Raw genomic sequence first — 19724 nt, 5'->3', positions numbered from 1 at the left:
TAGCTAGTTAAAAATAAATTTTACTCATATTTTTTCTTCAACTATGCCTGAATAGGCCAAAAGGAAAATTACTTCATATAATTCTTTTTAACACTATATCATGACCTTTTAAAAAATAGCTTCTTACCTCATGGAAGTGAAACTAAAAGTTTTCTTTGACAACCTACTTGAAGAGTTTAAAACCTGTAAGGAGTTCTTCTAAGTGTATCCTAAACATGTTTTCATGATTTTCCTAACAGTAATTAAAATTAACATAAATATCAACTGAAATTTTTTATTCCAAATTTTACTTTTCATACACATGCTCTTGAACATGTCACATAAAACATGGGATTCAAATGCAAAAAGGCATTATGAAACTTGAAACATTGGAGAGAAATGTTCACAGATTTTTAAAAATACTAACCAAGTATATTAAAAACACTAACAAAGCAAGGCAGGAAGGAGGAGAAAGGGAGGGGGAGAAGGGGGATGAAGTTAAGGGAGAGAAGGAGGAGGGCAAGAAGTGGACAAAGGGGAAGAGAAGTAAGGACACACCCTGCACACACCCATACAGTACACTGCAAATGTAAAGTTCCAAACCCAAGAAGCTTATGGAACTACTCAAAGGGGGCGTCTGGAACCCCTCCATTGTATCCACTCTGCCAAGGTTAATGGTACAGCAGTCAGAAGACCTGATTATGAGTTCCAGGCCTGCCATTTACTCAGGAAAGAGTCAAACTCAGTCGTAGTTTTAGATTTGTAAATTTCGAATAATTCCACAGCACTATTAGATAAGATCATGTATCAAAAACTACTGTATAAACAATAAAGTGCTAAGTAGAAAGGCATTTTTAAATTTCTATCATAAATGCTCCATGCTTATATAATAAAAGATTTACTACACTGAATTATGTTCTAGTGGTTTGAAAATGTCCTGGTATTCAAACAGTACTGCAAGATTAGAGATCCTAGCTCCACACCTGATAAAGTTAGTCGTATTTCCTTGGTATCAAACAAGAGCCTAACAGTCTTTCAACTATCCTCACAACAAAAAGCACAGGGGAGGAAATTATTACCATATATGTTCATTTGAAAAAATAAACAACAATCTAAAATAGAAACAATATACACTGAATCCTAAATTAAGGCCATTATTAATAATGATTATTGACAATGTTAAACCACTTAACAAAACCAAAAATACAAATGTGTTTTCAACTACACATTCACAGAGAAAAATACTTGGTACCTGACAAGACCAAACACATCTACCAAGGGAAAATGTAATGTTCTAACATGCTATAGTTTTTGTAAAGGTCTATTTTCAGACATAAAACAAACCCTTTAATTAAAACCTTTGCTTATAAACACATTTCCTGTGAAAGTAAAGCCTAGCAAATCCAATATGAGTGAAACAACTGTACCCTAGAAACAGACAGGAGCCCAAATCATTTACAGCAGTAGTTTCACATAACCTTTCATCAACTCCCACCACGGCGGCAAACATGCAACCTTAAGCTGAGTGAAAGCTTTCCAAATTTAGATACTTTCAAATAATGCATCTGAAGTTATATGTAAAGGTTTAATAAATTATTTATTATGCCTCTTATCTTTAATAATGGGATATCATGTTTAATTGGCAATCAAAATGGAAAGAAAGCTGTTATACCATATATTACTGTACCAAGACTCAAAGTTTCCAGTCTATATTTAGTTCACATTAAAATGGAAGCAAAGACGCAAACCAAGCTAAAAATAAAACGTTCTACAAAGATGAGATTTTTAAATGGACTGAAATCTAGCTTTATTTGGTCCATTACATGCTGACTGAATTTAGCAGTACCTTAACTTCACAGTGCTTTGCAAACCTAATTTTCCACCATGTAGAATAAGGGTCAGCAAACTACCTCCCATGAACCAGGGCATATGGGCATATCCTTCTGGCACCTGATTTTGTACAGCCATGAGCTAAGAAGGTTTTTACATATTTAAATGGATTTTTTAAAAGAATATTTCTCAACACATGAAAATTTTTTAAGTTCAAACTGCAGTGTATTTAAAGTTCTGCTGGCACATAGCCACCCTCATTTCCTGAGGCATGGTCTCTGGCTGCCTTTTATACAGCAGGAGAGCTGGGCAGTTTTGTCTCATAGACTTTACGGCCCATAGAGTCGCATACACTTACTACACCTGGTCCTTCACAGAAACAGCCGACTTCTGCCCTAGATGAATGTTAATTATTCTTATTTTTCAAGATATCTTCATGCTCATCACCTATCAAAATGTAAAAGTTCCTACTTGCCTCTCCTATCACATTGAGTTTCTGAACAATAAACCTGTCAATATTATTTTATTCACATTTCTTAACAATCTTCTGGCCATGGCTTGGTTTCTCATTCCATTTGGATCATTACCCAATCCAATGATTCCACCCAGAACTGTTGGTAAAAATTTTAAATAGTATTTTCTAATCTATGCTGTTTCTATTTTAAATACTGGACGTAAACCATCATAACCTACTAATGTGCTGCCACAATTTGAAAAATACAGAGCAATTTTTCTCTGGTCCACTTTACCTACAGTTTATGATAAAAGATGTGTTTTAAATGTACAAACTGCCTCTCATACAGCAGTAAAAAAATACAAATCAATATTTCTATATACTGCCTTACCATAAAGGTATGAGTTTATTCTTATATCCTTCATGTTGAATAATAACCAAGGTACTAATTGAAAAATGTGGTGATTATCCTTTTCTTAATGGGCTTAGAAAGATCTCTTAATTCAGGTACAGTGTCTCAAAGCTCTGAAGAGCTTTCCAGTGTTTTACTTAGGCAGGTTTAACCTAAATTCAGACTCATTTAAAGATATTCAAAATTAAGTGTGGGAGACATATAAATGTCAAAAAATAAATGAGACCATAATAAACCCATTAGGATATATTTTTAATACATGAAGCTTCAAGACTTTGGTAGTCATGAGTCAATGTCAGAAAATGTAATTGAGATGCTTCCCATTTGTTTATACTATTAGCTTAAGATGGGTGAACAATCCTAGACAATAAACCCGACCAGAGGTTCCTCTAGCCATTCCCTGCAAAATAAAAGGTTATGATATTTATGGGTGAACAAAAAGCAAACACACCCTCCTTCACATCATGTTCAAAATCAAGCTGGCTGGAGTTTGTGTTGGCATTGTTTCAGAAGGTCTCATTCTCAGAAAGTACCTGTGAAATTCTCTATAATCATAAATCAGAATGTAAAGTCAACGACTTCAGGACAGGATTAAGACTTTAGGAATACCAGCCAAGGGTAAAGAGAGAGAAAGAGATTACAATTAGTTATAGCTCCCTTTGACTTCCCCACATAAACACTATTTCCACTTTTATATATGTTTTTCCACTCTTTGGAGAAATAGAGGCAGGCATAAAATGATCTAGTGCACAGGTGGCAAACACAAGGCCTATGGGGCGAATCCGGCCCTCCACCTTGTTTTATCCAGCCCAGCACCTTGTTTCTACCCTGAGGCAGCGCCAAGCTCTCACTTAACTGTTAAGGAGTAGTTACATTTATACAGTCCTAAAATTACATTTGGCCCTTTGAAGGCCGATGTGGTCCCCAGTAAAAATGAGTTTGACACCCCAATCTAGTGTTTAGCACCTGAGTAGCTAGATGAAACTATCTGAAATTCCACTAAGCTATTACGGAGAAAAGAATCAAGTGAAAAACAGAAAGAACACCAAAGACAAAGAAACCCGGGAAGAAATGGATAATGAAGAAATATATATTATGGGGATATGAGTAGGGTCCTAGAAAGTACATGAGGATTTTATTAAACCACACTAATTTTAAAAGCATGCCAGTCTTTTTCTTCACTTATCCAGCAGGGGAAAATAAAACCTGAGATTAGTGCTGTCCTAAAATAACACCTATTTCTTTCCATAGGGAATTGTTTAATTAAATGAAGATATATCACATTGGGTTGAACCATATGAAACTTCCCATTTTTGTCGATTTTTTCCAGCTTTATTGAGATCTCATTGACAACTGATATTGTACATATTTAAAGTATACAATGTGATAATTTGACAGACATACACACTGTGAAATATTATCAAAATTAAGTTAATTAATATATCCATCATCTACAGGGACCTGTTTTGTGTGTGGTGAGAGAATGCTTAAGGTTGCCCTGTCTGGTGTGGCTCAGTGGATTGAGTGCCAGTCTGCAAACCAAAGGGTCACTGGTTCAATTCCCAGTCAGGGCACATGCCTGGGTTGTGGTCCAAACCCCAATTGAGGGGAACATGAGAGACAACCACACATTGATATTTCTCTCCCTCTGTCTCCCTCCCTCCCCCTTTCTCTAAAAAACAAACAAACAGCAAACAAACAAATGCTTAAGATCTAGCCTCTTAGCAAATTTCAAGTATAAATATAGTTTTATTAACTGTTAGTCACTATGTTGTACAGCAGATACCCCAAATTTACTCATCTAATAACTGAAAGTTTCTACCCTTTTACAGACACCTCCTCATTTTTGCCACCTCCCAGCCCCTGGCAATTACCATTGCACTTCTGACCATTTTTAGCTACCGACATAGCAACGGCATTTAGTTCAACCTAATATAATGGAATACTTTGCCATCAGTAAAAACAAATTATCTCCATATCATATTTCCAAAAAACAAGACACAGCATGTATATAGAATGTTCCCATTAATATTTTTTAAAGAAATATGTGTATGTGTATAAAAATTTTCTAGAAGCATGCCAAGAAAATGTCCTCTGAGAGGGAGAATAGGAAGTCTGGGGTGAAACAGAGATTTCTTTTCATTGGATATCCTCCATTCACCAAATATCCTCTCTCATACTCTCTGAATGTCTTATTGTATGATGAATTACTTTTTTGATTAAAAAAAGTCTAGACATTTTTCAAATGCCACAATAAATGTGGCATTTATTTCCTTACTAACATTCAAATTATTTAAATATTAACCAGTATTTACAACAAAAGATAATACTTCAAATGAGTAATTACTTAAAGTTAGTGGCCTTTTTTCACTCTAAACCTAAACTAGATGCCAAATAGTTTTTAGGACCCTCAAGGTTTTAAAGACAACTAAAATAAGCACTACATCTTAACAATAATATCTATATATACACACACATAGCATTATATGTAAGTATATACCATGTATAGTCATTCATTTCAGAACTTTTTTATCTCTATGTGTAACTCATTCTGCTGTAGGCCCTCTGTACATCTACAAATACATGCTTTATAAAGAGCATACACATGCATACTATAGTATACACGCATGTATACATGTGTAGGTATGTGTACATGTGCCACACATGCCATCCCATACTACTCAACCAGGATCAAAGATGTGACTAGTAACTATAACCTGTCAAACATGGTGGCCTCTCTATCTATGTTCAGGATGTTGGAGCAAGAACTACTGCTGTCTTAAAAACCACTAAGTCTTGGCTTAGTCCTGAGGCCTCTTCTCCTCCAGGAACTTACATATCTGTGGTATCTGTCTTTTTCGAAAGATCTTTTTCCTTAACTATTATCTGGATCACAATGAAGACTGGGAACCAATATTAAATCTAGCAGTTCTCATTCTATTAATTCCCTCACTGTTCTTGCCCTTTTCCCTGAGAATTAGCATACATGCTGAAGAAATACAACAGAGGAGATCTGTGGCATACATGAACAGTCTGGATTGGGGGATATGGGCAGGCAGGGAGGCTGAGGCTCACTGCTCTCAGCAGTTTTAGGCCCTGGTCTCAGGTGTGCTTATATGAAAATACTGATTAACTTATATGCACTTATACATACTAAAATAAACTGCAAAATTTCTGAAATTACATACATGTTGGGAAACTTTTTAAATTTTTTACTTTATTTTTAAAGACTTTATTTATTCATTTTTAGAGGGGGAAGGGAGGGGAGAGATGGGGAGAAACTTCAATGTGTGGCTGCCTCTTGCACTCCCCCAATTGGGACTTGGCCCAAAAGATATGCCCTGACTGGGAATCGAACTGGAGACCCTTTGGTTTGCAGGTGGGCACTCAATCCACTGAACCACACCAGCCAAGGCACATGTTGGGAAATTTAAGGAACGTTTCATTTAATGATCACTAATGATCTATATTCATAGCAAAATATATGTATTCAATATTTTTATGACAAAGGTGAGAAACTAATAATAAATGTGCTTTTTGAATTTACTCTTAGTCTCAATAAACATGCTTTTCTCCCACACCATAGGTAATATCAAACTTAAAGAGTAGCTATTACTCTTTAAGCTATTACTATGAGTTCATGAAATCTACAAATTTTAGTGGTACTCCCAGTAAATTTGTTGTTTTACTGTACTCAATTTAAATTACAGCTATCTCTAAATTTTCTTTCAAACTGTATTAATTTACTGGATAATCTTAATATAAGTATGCATGGAATGTTAACTTTATATAAATACATAAAATATACTGTTTTTAAAAACCTGCCATTGTGCCCATTAACAACAATTTTATGAACTATTTTTAAAAATTAAGATTTAGTGTCACAGGTTCGATTCCCAGTCAGGCCACATACGTGGGTTGCAGGCCACGGCCCCCAGCAACCGCACATTGATGTTTCTCTCTCTCTCTTTCTCCCTCCCTTCCCTCTGTAAAAATAAATAAATAAAAAATCTTTAAAAAAAATTAAGACTTCAAATGTTAATGAGACTGTTAGAAAAGTTCCTATCTTGTTAGCCTTAATCTTCTAAAGACATATTAAACCCCATACCCTTAATTTATCACAAATGATATAAAATTCAGAAGTGTCACTATAAAAGGAATTAAAAGATGTGCTTTTAAAAAATGACTAGAGCAATCCTTTACTTTTTAATAACAATTGTGTGTTCTTACACATATTTATTTTAGATAAACAGGAGGCAGCCTAATACAAACTGAGTCCATAGGCATATAATAAAAGTTATATTTTCAAATAGGGGGTCTATTGACCTTAGAAAACAAATTCTAATAAAAATGTAGAATAAATTAATCTTTGCAGAACACAAATCCAATGATTTTATCAGTTCATTTTTCAAATTCCTCATTAAAGTCTCCCAGTGATAAAAGACTCTATGACGAAAATTAGAAAGCATAAATTATCCTTCAGTCCTAAGAATTTGCTGTGTGTATGCTCACAACCAAATGAAAACTCTCAACTTTGAGCTCTGACAGATCAAAAGTACCTGCTAGATAACAAGAGTAAACACAACATGCTAATCTCCATATAATACAAAGATATTACTTTTCACTATTAAAAATAACCATAGATATGTTGATAAAATTTGAACTATGCACTTAATGGGAAACTACAACTGGAAAGCCTAGCCTGCTGCTAGTTGCAAAGCGCAAGGTGCGGATAACCGGCAGTATCATTTACCAATGGTGTCGCACAAGGCTTCCGCCTTCCAAACAGCAACAGGAGGCAAAGGGGCTGTGAGGTGTCAACTGCCCACCCTGTCAAAACGGGCCAGAGAAGGGGCAGACTGCTGCCTTCAAGAAGGGAAGGTGGAGGGACACTGCAGCCCTGGCTCTTCTCCCTGCACCCCACCGAACCATTACTCCAACCATTCATTACTCGGCAGGGAGGACCAAAAATAAAGACTCCTTTTAAGTTCCCCAATGGGAACTCAACAGCTCCTCTCTTTTTCCCACGCTCCCGCCCAGTCGCAGCTCTAAGCACCAGACCCCCTGGAGTCCACCCCTGCTGCCTCCTACTGGCGCCCGGGAATCCCTTCCAGTGGCGCCCTGGTCTGGCTCCGGTGGGCCCTGGCCGCGGCCCCCCCCCCCCCCCCGCTCGGTTCCCCACACTTCCCGGAGCGGTGCGCTCCCCGAGCCCTAGGCTTCGAGTCTCTCCCACACCCCGCCCGCTGCACCCCGCCTTCTACACTCCCCTCAAGCCCGCCTCACCTTGGTCCGGATCTGCCCCGAGGTAGACACTTTGCGGATCAGTTTCTGGGGTCCCTCTTGCTCCACTTCGCTGTCCGATGAATCCTCTCCGGGTCCTGCGGAGGCAGCGGCAGGGGTCACCACGGTGCCAGTCCCGGCGGCTGCTCCTCCTGCGGCCCCTGGAGGGTGGTGCTGGCTGCCGGCCCCGGCCATCCTCTCGGACTCCTGCGGGGACACAGCACCGCCCGGCGGGGGCGGCGGCGGTCAGTGGGTGGGTTCTGCCGTAGCCGGGCCGGAGCCCCGTGCAGCTGCCGCCCGCCATCTTCCGCTCCCCCAGAGGGCGCAGCGGGGAAGGGTCTGAGCGGCCCAGGCGCCCTGCCGGCCCTCCACCCGGCTCTGGCCAGACCTGGGACCCCTGCGCACCCAGCCTCAGGATGGTATACGGGTCCTGACCCGTAATACGACTAGCGCGGGCCAAGGATAGGGGTGACTGAGGAAAAGGACTTCCCACTTACCCCAGGGTCTGGGGTCCCCAGGATGGACGCGAGCGTGGGGGAAAGAGACGGGCGTGGGAGGGGGTAGAGACCCCCGCAGCCAGCCCCAGAAAGCCCGACAGTGCGGATGCTCCCCTCCTTGGTTCACGGGCAGCAGAAACAGAATGGACCCTGGGTAGAAAAGGAACCTAGAGTTTTTTCCCCACCTTGTTGGGTGCACCCCTCCACCTCCTGGACCCAGAATCTCCCCAGAGGTATTTGGGCCTCTACACAGAGTTCCCACTAAATAAAAGTCCCCTCAGTCCCCAAAATGCATTTACGATGCCCCTCGCGGGTCTCACGAACCCCCAGCCTTTCTCCAATGAACCACACCTATCCCGCCTCTGCCTAGGGTTCAGGTCCTTCCTTTCAGCGCTACCGACAGGGGCATCCAGTTTCTGGGCCACCCCCACTCCCATCCGGTACACACGGAAGACAAGAGCATTTTCCGGGAGGTTCCACTCCGTTCTGATAACTTTTCGTTCGGAAAGAGCAATGCCTTTGGCTAACAGGAAACTGGAAAGGACGGGGGAGAGAGCAGAAACAACAGAGTACTTGCAGCCCAAGACGACAGAACCCAAAATAAAGGTCCAAGCGCTACCCGCGACTGCCTAGAAGAAAACAATGCACTGGAGCCATGTGAATACCAGTGCCTGAGCACGAAAACATTGGAAGTCCTGAAGAGCCACTCCCTAACCCGAACTAGAGCAGAAGGAAATGGGATCAACAGACTACAGCCACTGCTCACAATTCGTCCCAAGCAAGTTGGATAAGCCAACATTTGGGAATAGCAGCCTCGAAGGCCGGTTGTGCGTGCACTGAGTCAAAAAACTTGTGCAGGTATAGGAGGCTGAGTGGGTTTAGGGGAGAAAATACAAAAATTAGATTCTTCTTGTCATCCACAGGTAACTACAAATTGGTGTTAGCTAAATTTTAAAGTCCACGTCCCGCAAAAAAGTCCCTGCCAGACGGTGGAGTCCCTTCACACTTACTAAAGCACTCTCTTTAATGTGTTCATGGGCCTTGAATACCCATTTGTATTTTTTCAGTTGTCATGACCTACTTTTTCAGTTGATATAACCTTTAATGGTAGTCCAAACTAAGATTCTATTGGGGTTTTTTAGTTGCAATACTACTCCCAATAATTTTATTGCTTTGTCAAAAAAACTAACAGTTCTAAGAGATTTTAAGAAACTGTTTCAATCCCAATAATGTATATACACACTGTAGATGAAATGCATTGATAACTTAAAAAGTGCTGGTTGTTTGAATCTTCAAAGACAGGAGATTGCCAACATGCAATACTAATTGATATAGAGGTTACTTCTGCAACTTCAGTTGTCTTTTTTAGTCAGGGAAGGAGTTGGGCAAAATAAACTTTAAGCACTTATACCTCTGTAAATATGTAATTCTATCTACAAACAACATTACTGTGAACAGAAATAAGAGAAAAAATAACTAATCCAAATAATGGCCTTTATCCCAACCTAGCTCTTCACTCACTGATAAGTCCAGTGGTTCCGCAATGTAGAGAAGAACACCTAGAAAAGAGCCCTTTGGGGGGGAGGGGGGGATGGGAACCTAGTTCAATTCTCTTTTAATGAATATAAAGAAACTGAGGCCCCAAAGCAAGCACTGGAACCAAAGTGAAAAATCATATGATTCCTACCCTGACTGGTGGCTTAGTGGGTTGGGTGTCCTCTGAAAATGGGAAAGGTCTCAGTTTGATTGTATCAGGGAATATGCCTGGGACGCAGGCCAGGCCCCCAGTTACAGGGTGCAGGAGGGGCCACCAGGCTACTGATAGATGTTTCTCTCCCTCTTTCTCCCTCCCTTGACCTCTCTCTAAAAATAAATAAGATCTTTAAAATGAAAAAAAAAAGTATGATTACTATTCTAATGTTCTAGTCACTTAACTACACTATATAACAAGAGTTAGTCAGTCAATTATGTTTCTATTCATACTTTAGGCTTTCAAGTTTTATATAGTAACATTCTTCCAGAATCCAGGCAGAAAAAGAATGATTAAACTGAAAGGCATTGTTTAATACCCATGCCTATTAATTCTGTGATCTTAACAAGAGAACTGAATAAATCTCTCTCTCTGATTCAAACAGTTACTGCTTAAAGATATTTTAAAATAGTTTCAAGTACAAGAGCTGGACAATTAATACCTCAAAGTAAAGGTATTCATTACTTCATAAACATGTAACCCTACAGTTATCCGTGCTCTTCAAACACTCCTGAAACAAGTTCTAAAACTTGGTTGTGACTTTGAAAGCACAGCCAGTCTTAGCCTACTCATGCTAAATAAATGGTCCCTGCTCTACAATTTCCCTAGCACATAGAACACTCAGACTGGAAATACTGTGTAGGAAGGAATGTCACTTCATTTCCCACAAAAGACAGCTTATGAAAACACCCTCTTTTCTTCAATCATCTCTACTGAAGAGTAATTTTTCGAGTAATCCCTAATTTAAGGTACCTGACCCACTAGCTTCTTCTCATGTCTTGTCTGTAAATTAGGAGTTTCCAGAATGAACAACCTATCTGTATACTGTCTATCTGCAATGCACTCCACTTCCTTTAAAATGTAATAGCAATGTCAAGAGCTCAATATTTTCAACCATTTTAATGCAGCTCAAAATGGTAACTGACATGAATTTCAAATATGCGGTATATTACATTATTTCTTTGATTTACATGACTTCCTTGACATTTTCCTTACTTGGTGTTTTCATATTTTCAAGTAATTTCTTAGATATGTCTTACACAATTCTTTTATTATTGTTACTTTGAAATCTTTGGAACATACCACAAAAACACCATTGAAAACTTGGACATAACCCATGCAGACACTGCATTCATGATGAAATGGAAATAGAAACTACCACTAAATCAGGTTTCTACTCAACAGGGCTTCCTCCCCCATTAAAAAAAAAAAAAAAAAAAAAAAAAAAAAAACCTATTACACTGGGTATATATAAGCAACAGCCAGTTCTCGTTCCCATACCAACTTTATGAATATTAGCATGTTACTATCTATAAACATTTTGAACTACTATTGATCATTGTAACAACAGAGGTTTATTATCTATTCGACTTTTTAATCCTGTATGCTCTATGGCTTTATGTTAAATATTTGATTATAAACATGTAGAAGTCTACTTTGTATCCTGAAGAACCCAAGTAGACACTTAAAAAACAGACGTGTTCTGAAACTCATGTTCCTAACCAATGGGAATCATGCAAAGAACACTGGAGGTGGAACAAGTACAGGCCTGGTTTCATCCAAACTTCAAAACTACTTCCGTAATACACTATCTGTTACATATTTAGAATTTAACATTCAAAACTTTACTGTATTAAAGTTGTCTCAGTTGTTACCTGAATGAAAAAGATTGAGATTAATCCTGACATCAACTGCATGTATATATATGGTCAGCTCTGCACCTAAGATAAAATCCTTTCATCATCTAGACCTAATTCACAAATATACATACAACCTCTCATTTATATTTTGGCCCCTTTTCCTTTGAAACACTTCTTGCCTAGTTTTCCATTAGTTCTGAATAGTTTCATCAGAGCCAACTAGATATAAAAATCATTTGGACAGCTCTGACCAATGTGGCTCAGTGAGTTGGCTGGGCATCTTCCCACAAAGTGTAAAGTCACCAGTTGGATTCCTGGTCAGGGCTTGGTCCTGTAGGAGTGTTTAGGAAAGGAACCTGATCAATGTTTCTCTCCCTTCTCTTTCTCCCTCCCTTCCCCTCTCTCTAAAAATAAATACATATAAAATCTTTTTAAAAAATCATTTGAACATTAAAAAAATTTTAATAAGTAAAATATACCCTAACATCACTCCATTGTCTAGAACCACTTTGCAAATGTTCCCACACTTTTTAAGTTTTGGCTATTATTTATGAGTAAGGGTTGTTTGGCTATCTTCCTACCCACCTATTCCCACAACCAAAATATTTTTTAATTGACTAGAAATTTAGGTAATGCCTCTATTTCCACTAACTTGACTACATTCTGAAGCTAGCATTAAGAAAATACACAGACATCTGAATACTAACATTTATCTTTTTTCAGCCCAACATCCTAGCTGGGGTAATAATATGGCTAGCAGTTTATTTATATGCCCTCACTTAACTAAATAACCTAATTTCACCTTCAAATGAAAGAATGCCATGAAGTCCAGCAGCTGTCTCTCAGCTCCACACATGAATACATTTCAAGCAGTAAGTGCTGTTCTATTTACTACTATTCAGCATCAATTCCCAAAATTATGTTTACTTTTCTGTGAATAGTTCCATGTAGAATCAAAACATCATATTTTAGATTCCATCGAAAAAAAGAACAAGAGTAAATCCTTAAATATATGCTGTTACATGCAACATGGGATGATGCAACAGGATATAAGTAATGTGAACACTGCCTGTTTGATACTGGATAGCCCAGTATCAAAATCTGTATGTTTAATTTTCATAAATATAAATGAATACACTTTTATAGTACAGTATCACCTACATTTGAATTCTATACAGATTTTAAATAACTGTGAAATAGATCCAAGCCAAAGCAGGTATTTTCAACCCAAGGTCTCAGAGGGTCCACAGACTGGGCTTCAGTAAATCTGTTTCCCCTGAAATTTTATTGAAAATTTTATATGTATGTGGTATAAGAACATTTTGGGAAGAGAGTCTATGCCTTTGATTAAATTCTTAAGGATCTTTGATTGAGCCCTTCAATGTCCAAGGACAGTTCAAGACTGCCTGATTCTAAGTAATTTTGTGTACCTTAAAAACATATTTAAGCTGGTATTTTATCTGTTAGCTCCCAACGACTGAAATAATTAACATTTAAATACTTTTTCCCTAATTCATCCCTCCTTTTTTCTTGTACACTACTCAATAATTTGGATAACTTACTTTTTTAAGAACTTAAATCCCCTTTATTAGTTCTCAGACTCTGCAGTCATACATGTATGGCCACAATTTCAAATAAAATCACTTTGCCAAAAGAATCATTTTATGCAACATCCCTGAGATCTCTGAAGATGCTTTTCAGTCTATTTGAATATAACATATATGAAACAAGACATTGTTTAGTTGAGAATATACACTCTGAAGATTTAAGGGTTTGTGTATGCTGTTAGCTGCTATACCCAACAGTCCTGAAACATGATAGGTGCTGGATAAAATAACTGTTGAGTTAATAAAAGTCCTTCCGTGTTTAAAGAAAATAAATCTAACTTTTAAGAAGAGTCCTGCAGTCTGGATAAATGTCACAGTCCACTCACACATTTGTATTAGGGCTCAAGTTTTAAAAGCTAATAAATAAATAAGCACTTTCATGTTTGTCATTTTGAGATGTAAAACAAAACAAAAATAAGTTTCTCTGTATATTTCTAGGCACAAAGTAGTTCTGGCACTAGCACCCTAAAGTAAAATACATAAAACTGGGTATTTTCCATTGTGATTGGTGGTGGCTTAAAGTATCGAGGTTCAAAGACACTTTATATAAGAAAGTTTAAAAGTAAAAAAGTAACAAAAACAGGTCAGTCACTGAATTTAGTTGTCAATGATCTTTTGTTTAAACTTCAAAACTAAATTCTATGTTTAATTTCAAGATAATTTGCTTCCCAGTGATAATCACCATAGAACATGAGCAGATGGGCAACCTAACAACATGTTCAAATTTACGAAAGCAAAGACAGCTGCAGATGCAGAAGGATCAGAGTCCAAGGACACTCACGAAAGGTCGGGAAGCAGCAGGCAGAGAAACGTATTCTGGACAAAGGAGCTGGGAGTGTACATATTATAAAAGGAAAGGGAGAACCAAGCCTGGCACCTAACTTGGAAGCTCTCAGCAGGCAGGGGGCCAGCCCGAGGAGACTCGCGGAGTCCCTGGGAAAAAGAGTATCTGCACACGTTAAAAAAGAGCATGGGTGAGCCCAAAATTTTCGAGCAAGACTTTTCAGACAGGTTCAAGAACTTCACCAAGACGGAGTAGCAAACATTGAGGCAGGACGTGGAAAACCAAAATTCGATGCCAGGGAAAAGGCAGCCCACACACAGGGTTCTGAGTGAGACGGGGATTCCGGGGTGGAATCCCTGGAGGACTGTGAGGTGGTTCTGTCAGAGTTGGAAGAAAGAAGTTAAAGGATTTAAAGGAAACAATTCCAAAGCCCCCTCCTCCCGTCTCCTCCTAATTCTCACAAACGCAATACGCACGCACACACTACTCTCTGTCCCTAAAATTACCCAACCTCCGCGATGCATGTGCAGCGAAATCGAGCTGGGCTTCCCGCTTCATCCCTGGTGAAATCCCTGAACCCCAGAAAAGCCCGGGGCTTTGGCGGCGAACGGAGTCGGAGGCGTGGTTCCGCGCGGCCGGCAGCAATCGCCCGCCCCGAGCACCGATCCGCAAGAACCTGCGCGCCCAGGTGACGGCCAGGGCGCGGTCTCCGGGGAAGAAACCTGCCTCTCCGCGACCCCCAGGCAGACCCCGGAGCCTGAGTTTCTCCTCTCCTCTCCCCTACCTACGACGCTCTAAAATCAGGTCACAAAGTTGAGAAATCGAGGAAGCGCAAAAACGGGCTCCCAGGACCGTCATCAGCGGTTCGCCAGCGGCCCCTCGAGAACCTCCGCCAGCGGGACAAAGGCGCATCGGGCGGCGCGCGAGGAGGAGCCCGGGCGCCGGAGGAGGCGCTGCCCAGGCTGGGAAGCAGCTGGGGACCTCATCCCGGGCCATTTCCTGAACGGAACACGGCCCGGACGGGAGGAGCAGAGGCGAAGTGGGAGGGGGTGGGCGCGGCGCTGTACCCACCGGTTCCTCCCAGGCCGGGCAGCGGGCGCAGGGCGCGGGGGGCACGTGCTGCGGCTCCATCGCGCCGGCCCGCGCCCGCCGGCCGCCCAAGCGCGCGGACCCGGACCGCCGCCGGGGCCGCTGGATGCGCCTCCCACGCCGCGGTCCTCTCGGCCGCTGTTTCCGTAGCCCTGGCTCCCGCCCGGGGCCAGCCACCGGCCCTCCCGCCGTCTCTGGCTTCCGCCGCGCTTCGCTCTCCCGCCCCCACTCCAGTCCCTTCCTCCTCCACCTCCACCTCCTCGGTCCAGCTCCACGCGATCCGCTCCCCGCCGCGGCCGCCGCCGCCGCCGCCGCCGCCTCCCACGGCCGCAGAATCCGCCCCTCGCTCCTTCCTCCGCCTCCGGCTCCCTCCCATTTTCCTCCCCGCTTCCCGCCCCTCCCCCTGCCGCCCCCTCCTCCGGGCGGGCGGCCCGGGACGCACGTGACCCCCCTGTCAGGCCTTTTAAGGCACGGAACCGAAAGCGGCCGCCGGGTGGTCACAGGCACCGGGCGCCCAGGAGTCGCCCTTCCGGGCGTCGGCTGGCGGGGAAAGCCTGGGCGGCGCCGGCTGCCACCGGAGCGGCGGTGGTCGGTAGTCCCGACAGACCCCTCTTGCGCCCATCTCCTTCTCTCCCTCTCCCGGCGTGTGCAGCCCGGGGCCGCCTCACTCCCAACGCCGGCTGCCCACGCTGCAGGCACCTCCCCTGCTCCGGGTGCTGAGGCTTGAGAAGGAATCGCACTGGACAAGACCGACTTCCACGGAGCGAGGGAGGAAACTACTTGCGAGCCTCTCTGGAACCAGCCGCGCCAGGAGTGGGCTATTCATTGTGATGTTAAAAAGATTGCAGACCGTTTAGCTTCTGAAAGGGATTAAGTTTGAGACAGTGCTTCTTTTATTCATTTTTCATCATTAACGGTTTCCTGGAAAGAAAACACCAGCTAAGAAGTCGATCTGCTTTCCAGTTCGACCACTGCGTTCAAATTAGGAACCCTTTGAAAACCTTACAAATAGCTTTTCCGATCATCTTTTCTGGCCTCTAAGTCTGTTTCCATCTAGTTCCAATCTGAGATTGGCTTTCACATGTTATTTCCTCTTGTGGACTTTCAGGCTCTTTCTATCAGCATTTTCCTGTGGCCCCTAATGATGTCAAACACAGATCACCCATTTTAAAAGCAAACTGAGAAACTGAAAACACTTGATCAAGTCTACTACTACCTTCAGTCCTCACCGCCTCACAGCCCTGCTCTTTGGGACGTAAACTCCTATCAATCTCATCCACATCTTAATCTGCCACTCATTCTTCCCTGCAAACTGACTTGTGTGGAGCTACATAGAGAGGACCTTGAGAAAGATCATCTGTGGCTTTGAAAATGTTCTAACCCATTGGGTTTGGGGAGGAGGGGTGTCCCAATTCTCTCCTTATTTAACCTATCTGCAGCATTAGTCACTGGGGACCAGACTTTTATCCTTGAAACTATTCCTTTTATTGGCCCCTGTGACACTTCATTCTCCAAGTTCTCTAACCATTTCTTCCTCAGCCCCTTTGCCACCTCTTCCATGTTGGAGTGCCCAGGTAATCTGCCCTTGGCCTGTTTCTAATGCTGCCTAGTCTGTCCAGACCCACCCATGACTGCAACTACCAACCATGTGCTAACTCATAAATTTCTGTTCCTATCCCAGATCTCCAGTTCTGTAAAGGCAATTTCTTTCCAGAAATTTCTACCCAGACATCCCAGGGGCCCTAACCTCAGCTTGACTGAAACAGAAGTTAACTTTCCTGCCAGCTGGCTTCTCTCTCTAGTCTCATTCTCTCAGTAAAATGTCTCCACAATCCACCCAGACACCCAAAGGAGAAATCTGAAAATTGTCCCAGGCTCCCCCATCTCTGTCCCATTGCCTCCTCATACCACATGTTCCTGTCTGTCACCTTGCCTCCATTTCAGTGTTGTTCCTGATTTCAGAGCCTTTGTTTTAAGCTCCTGAGACAATGTATTACTTTCCTTGTTAGTCTCACTACCACTAAGCTAGTTGTAACTCTACTCCTGCCATCTCTTAGTTTTGGCCAAAGTAAGCCTAATGCAAAATCAAGGGAGTCATTCTCTGGATAAGCCTTTCAGATGACTCCCCATTAACCTGTAGGATGAAAGTCCTAATATTTTATCCAGTATCATTTCCCCAGTCTCATTGTATACTCTGAGTTCCTCACATGCAATTCCCTATCGAGCCTCTTGTTTTTATTTGTGCCCTCTCATGGAATGCCCTTTCTCTTACTCCAGCCTGTCCAAATACCTGCTCATCTTTCAAGATTCAACCTAAGAATCACCTTCCTGATGAAATTTTTTGATCCTGCTGCAGCTTAGAACTGGCCACTCTTTCTAGGCTAAATGTACTGTCTCTGTACCATTATGCCTTAGAAGACTTTATCAAACTGATTTTTACATACAATTTCTCTAATGACATGTATCTTCCTAGTTCTCAGTACAGTTTCTGATGCATAATAGGTACTTAGTAAATGTTGAATGAATTAATTATGTATTAGAATTTTGTTATTATATCTATGGCTATAGAAAAATCAGTTTCTCATGCATTATCTCATTTAACTTTCACAATTTTGCAAATAATATTATTGTCTTTTATAGAGATGGAAACAAACTAGAAAAGAGTAAAGCAATTTGCCCAAAAATCACAAAGCCAGGACTATAACCCAGTTTGCCTAAATTCATTACATTTATCTGTCCATTGTTTTTTTTTATAGTTTAATTCTATTTTGTATGATACAAAAGCTCTCTTTTTGTTAGTGGTTGCCTAGTATGTATCTTTCCATCTCTCTGTTTTCACCTATTCTGAGTATGTTTTAAGGGTCATGTAAATAACAGTTGAATTCAATATTATTGACTCATTCTGAGAGTCTGCCTTTTAGTAGTCTATTTTAATCAGTTTTCATTTATCACATATACTAACTAGGGTAAAGTTTAGTATAAGAAAGAAGTCCTTCTTCTCTGCCTTTCTCCAAACACAGTGTGTATTTCTCTCTCTTGAAATAGTTGTGGGAGTGGTCCAGGTTATTACTCCATATTGCTATTCTGTCCCCTAGGGCAGGAGTCCTCGACTCCAGGGACTGCGCCTGTTGGGAGCTCTACCGTCTACAAAACTCTACTGAGCTCTGCCTCCTGTCTCCCCAACTCCAGAACTGCCCCCTCCCCCACAGCCTTCCCTAAAACAGGTCCCTGGTGCTAAAAAGGTTGGAGACTCACTGCCCTCTGACATTGCCTATATCTCAAGAAACTGATCAGGGAGTTCTAGCTCAAGGGAGGGCATGAAGGGCCACAAGTCCAATTTCTTAAGGCCTAGACCCAAAGTGACACATTGATCATCTGCTCATAGCCCTTTGACCAGAACTTACTTTCATGGCAAAAGAAGCCACTAGCCAGGCAGCCATGTCCCAACCACAATTGTTAGTATGGAAGACAGAGAATAGAGTTTGGCAAAAACTAGCACTCTCTGTCATATTATGATCACCATCTTTGGATTTATTACCATTCTCTAATTTCATATTATTTATCTTTCTTTTTCTTTGCCAGATTTTTTCTCCTTTCTTGCCTTCTATTCTATTAACTGAATTTCCTGTAGTATACTCCCTTTTCTAAACACTTCTACTGATTTGGAATTTATATCTTTTATTTCTATTTTTAGTGGTTATCCTTAAAATATTAACATTTATACTTAATACCCAAGATTAGTCACTATCATCATTCCCTTCCTTTAAAGATAATCTTATACAAAACAGAAATAAATAAAACTCTTTAACTCCCAACTTTCTCTCCTATAAATTACATATTACTATTTAGTGTTTTTTTAATTCCCCATTTATCTTTTTAATTCTTTAAATTAATCATTGTTACTACTTTTATGGTTATTATTTAATTAATTTCTTCAAAATATTTTATCAGTACTTGTCCTTACTATTTGTTTTTTTGTATCCCATTCTTTCCTATGGGGCTCAATTTATATCTTGTTGAAGTACATTCTTCAATATTTTTTCATCATACCTGTGACTAAAATTCTGTCTTTGTATATCATTCTCATTTGATTTTTGTCTCACATTTTTGAATCATAATTTTACCAGCCAAGGAATTCCAAGTTGACATTATTGACACCAACACCTTGAAATTACCATTCCATTACCTTCTGTCATCTGTTGTTGGCAATTAGAAGTCTGTAGTCAGTCTCATTGTTATTTTTTTTATGGATTCTTTTCCTCTGAAGTAACTCAATACTTTTTTCCACTTGATGCTTACATTATTCATTGGTGTCTAGATGGATTTTGTTTTTAGATATCTTGTTCAGGACTTGGCATCCATTTTCAAACTGAAGTCCTTCAATTTCACAAAATTTTTAGCC

General features: G+C 40.9%; 1 protein-coding gene across 5 annotated transcripts in view; it reads right to left on the bottom strand.

Moving 5' to 3' along the window:
- Positions 1–15554, bottom strand: part of DGKH (diacylglycerol kinase eta) — a 215747-nt gene extending 200193 nt beyond the window's left edge. For 2 of the 5 annotated variants that reach the window (XM_028526693.2, XM_036011326.1), the window contains exons 1-2: positions 15305–15553; positions 7959–8162 (exon numbers count right to left, since the gene is read on the bottom strand). In XM_028526693.2, coding sequence (XP_028382494.2) covers positions 7959–8162; positions 15305–15364 — 264 coding nt within the window. In that variant the 5' untranslated portion in view covers positions 15365–15553. Of the gene's footprint in view, positions 1–7958; positions 8163–8803; positions 12230–14744; positions 15247–15304 lie in introns of those variants that run through there. The other 3 variants (XM_036011323.1, XM_036011324.1, XM_028526692.2) reach the window with 3 other exon arrangements.
- Positions 15555–19724: the final 4170 nt, after the last annotated feature.

This window comes from Phyllostomus discolor, chromosome 11 (assembly GCF_004126475.2).
Source record: "Phyllostomus discolor isolate MPI-MPIP mPhyDis1 chromosome 11, mPhyDis1.pri.v3, whole genome shotgun sequence".
Classification (NCBI taxonomy): Eukaryota; Metazoa; Chordata; class Mammalia; order Chiroptera; family Phyllostomidae; genus Phyllostomus; species Phyllostomus discolor.
Note: the sequence above shows the minus strand (reverse complement) of the source record. Positions and strands in the feature narration are given on the sequence as shown.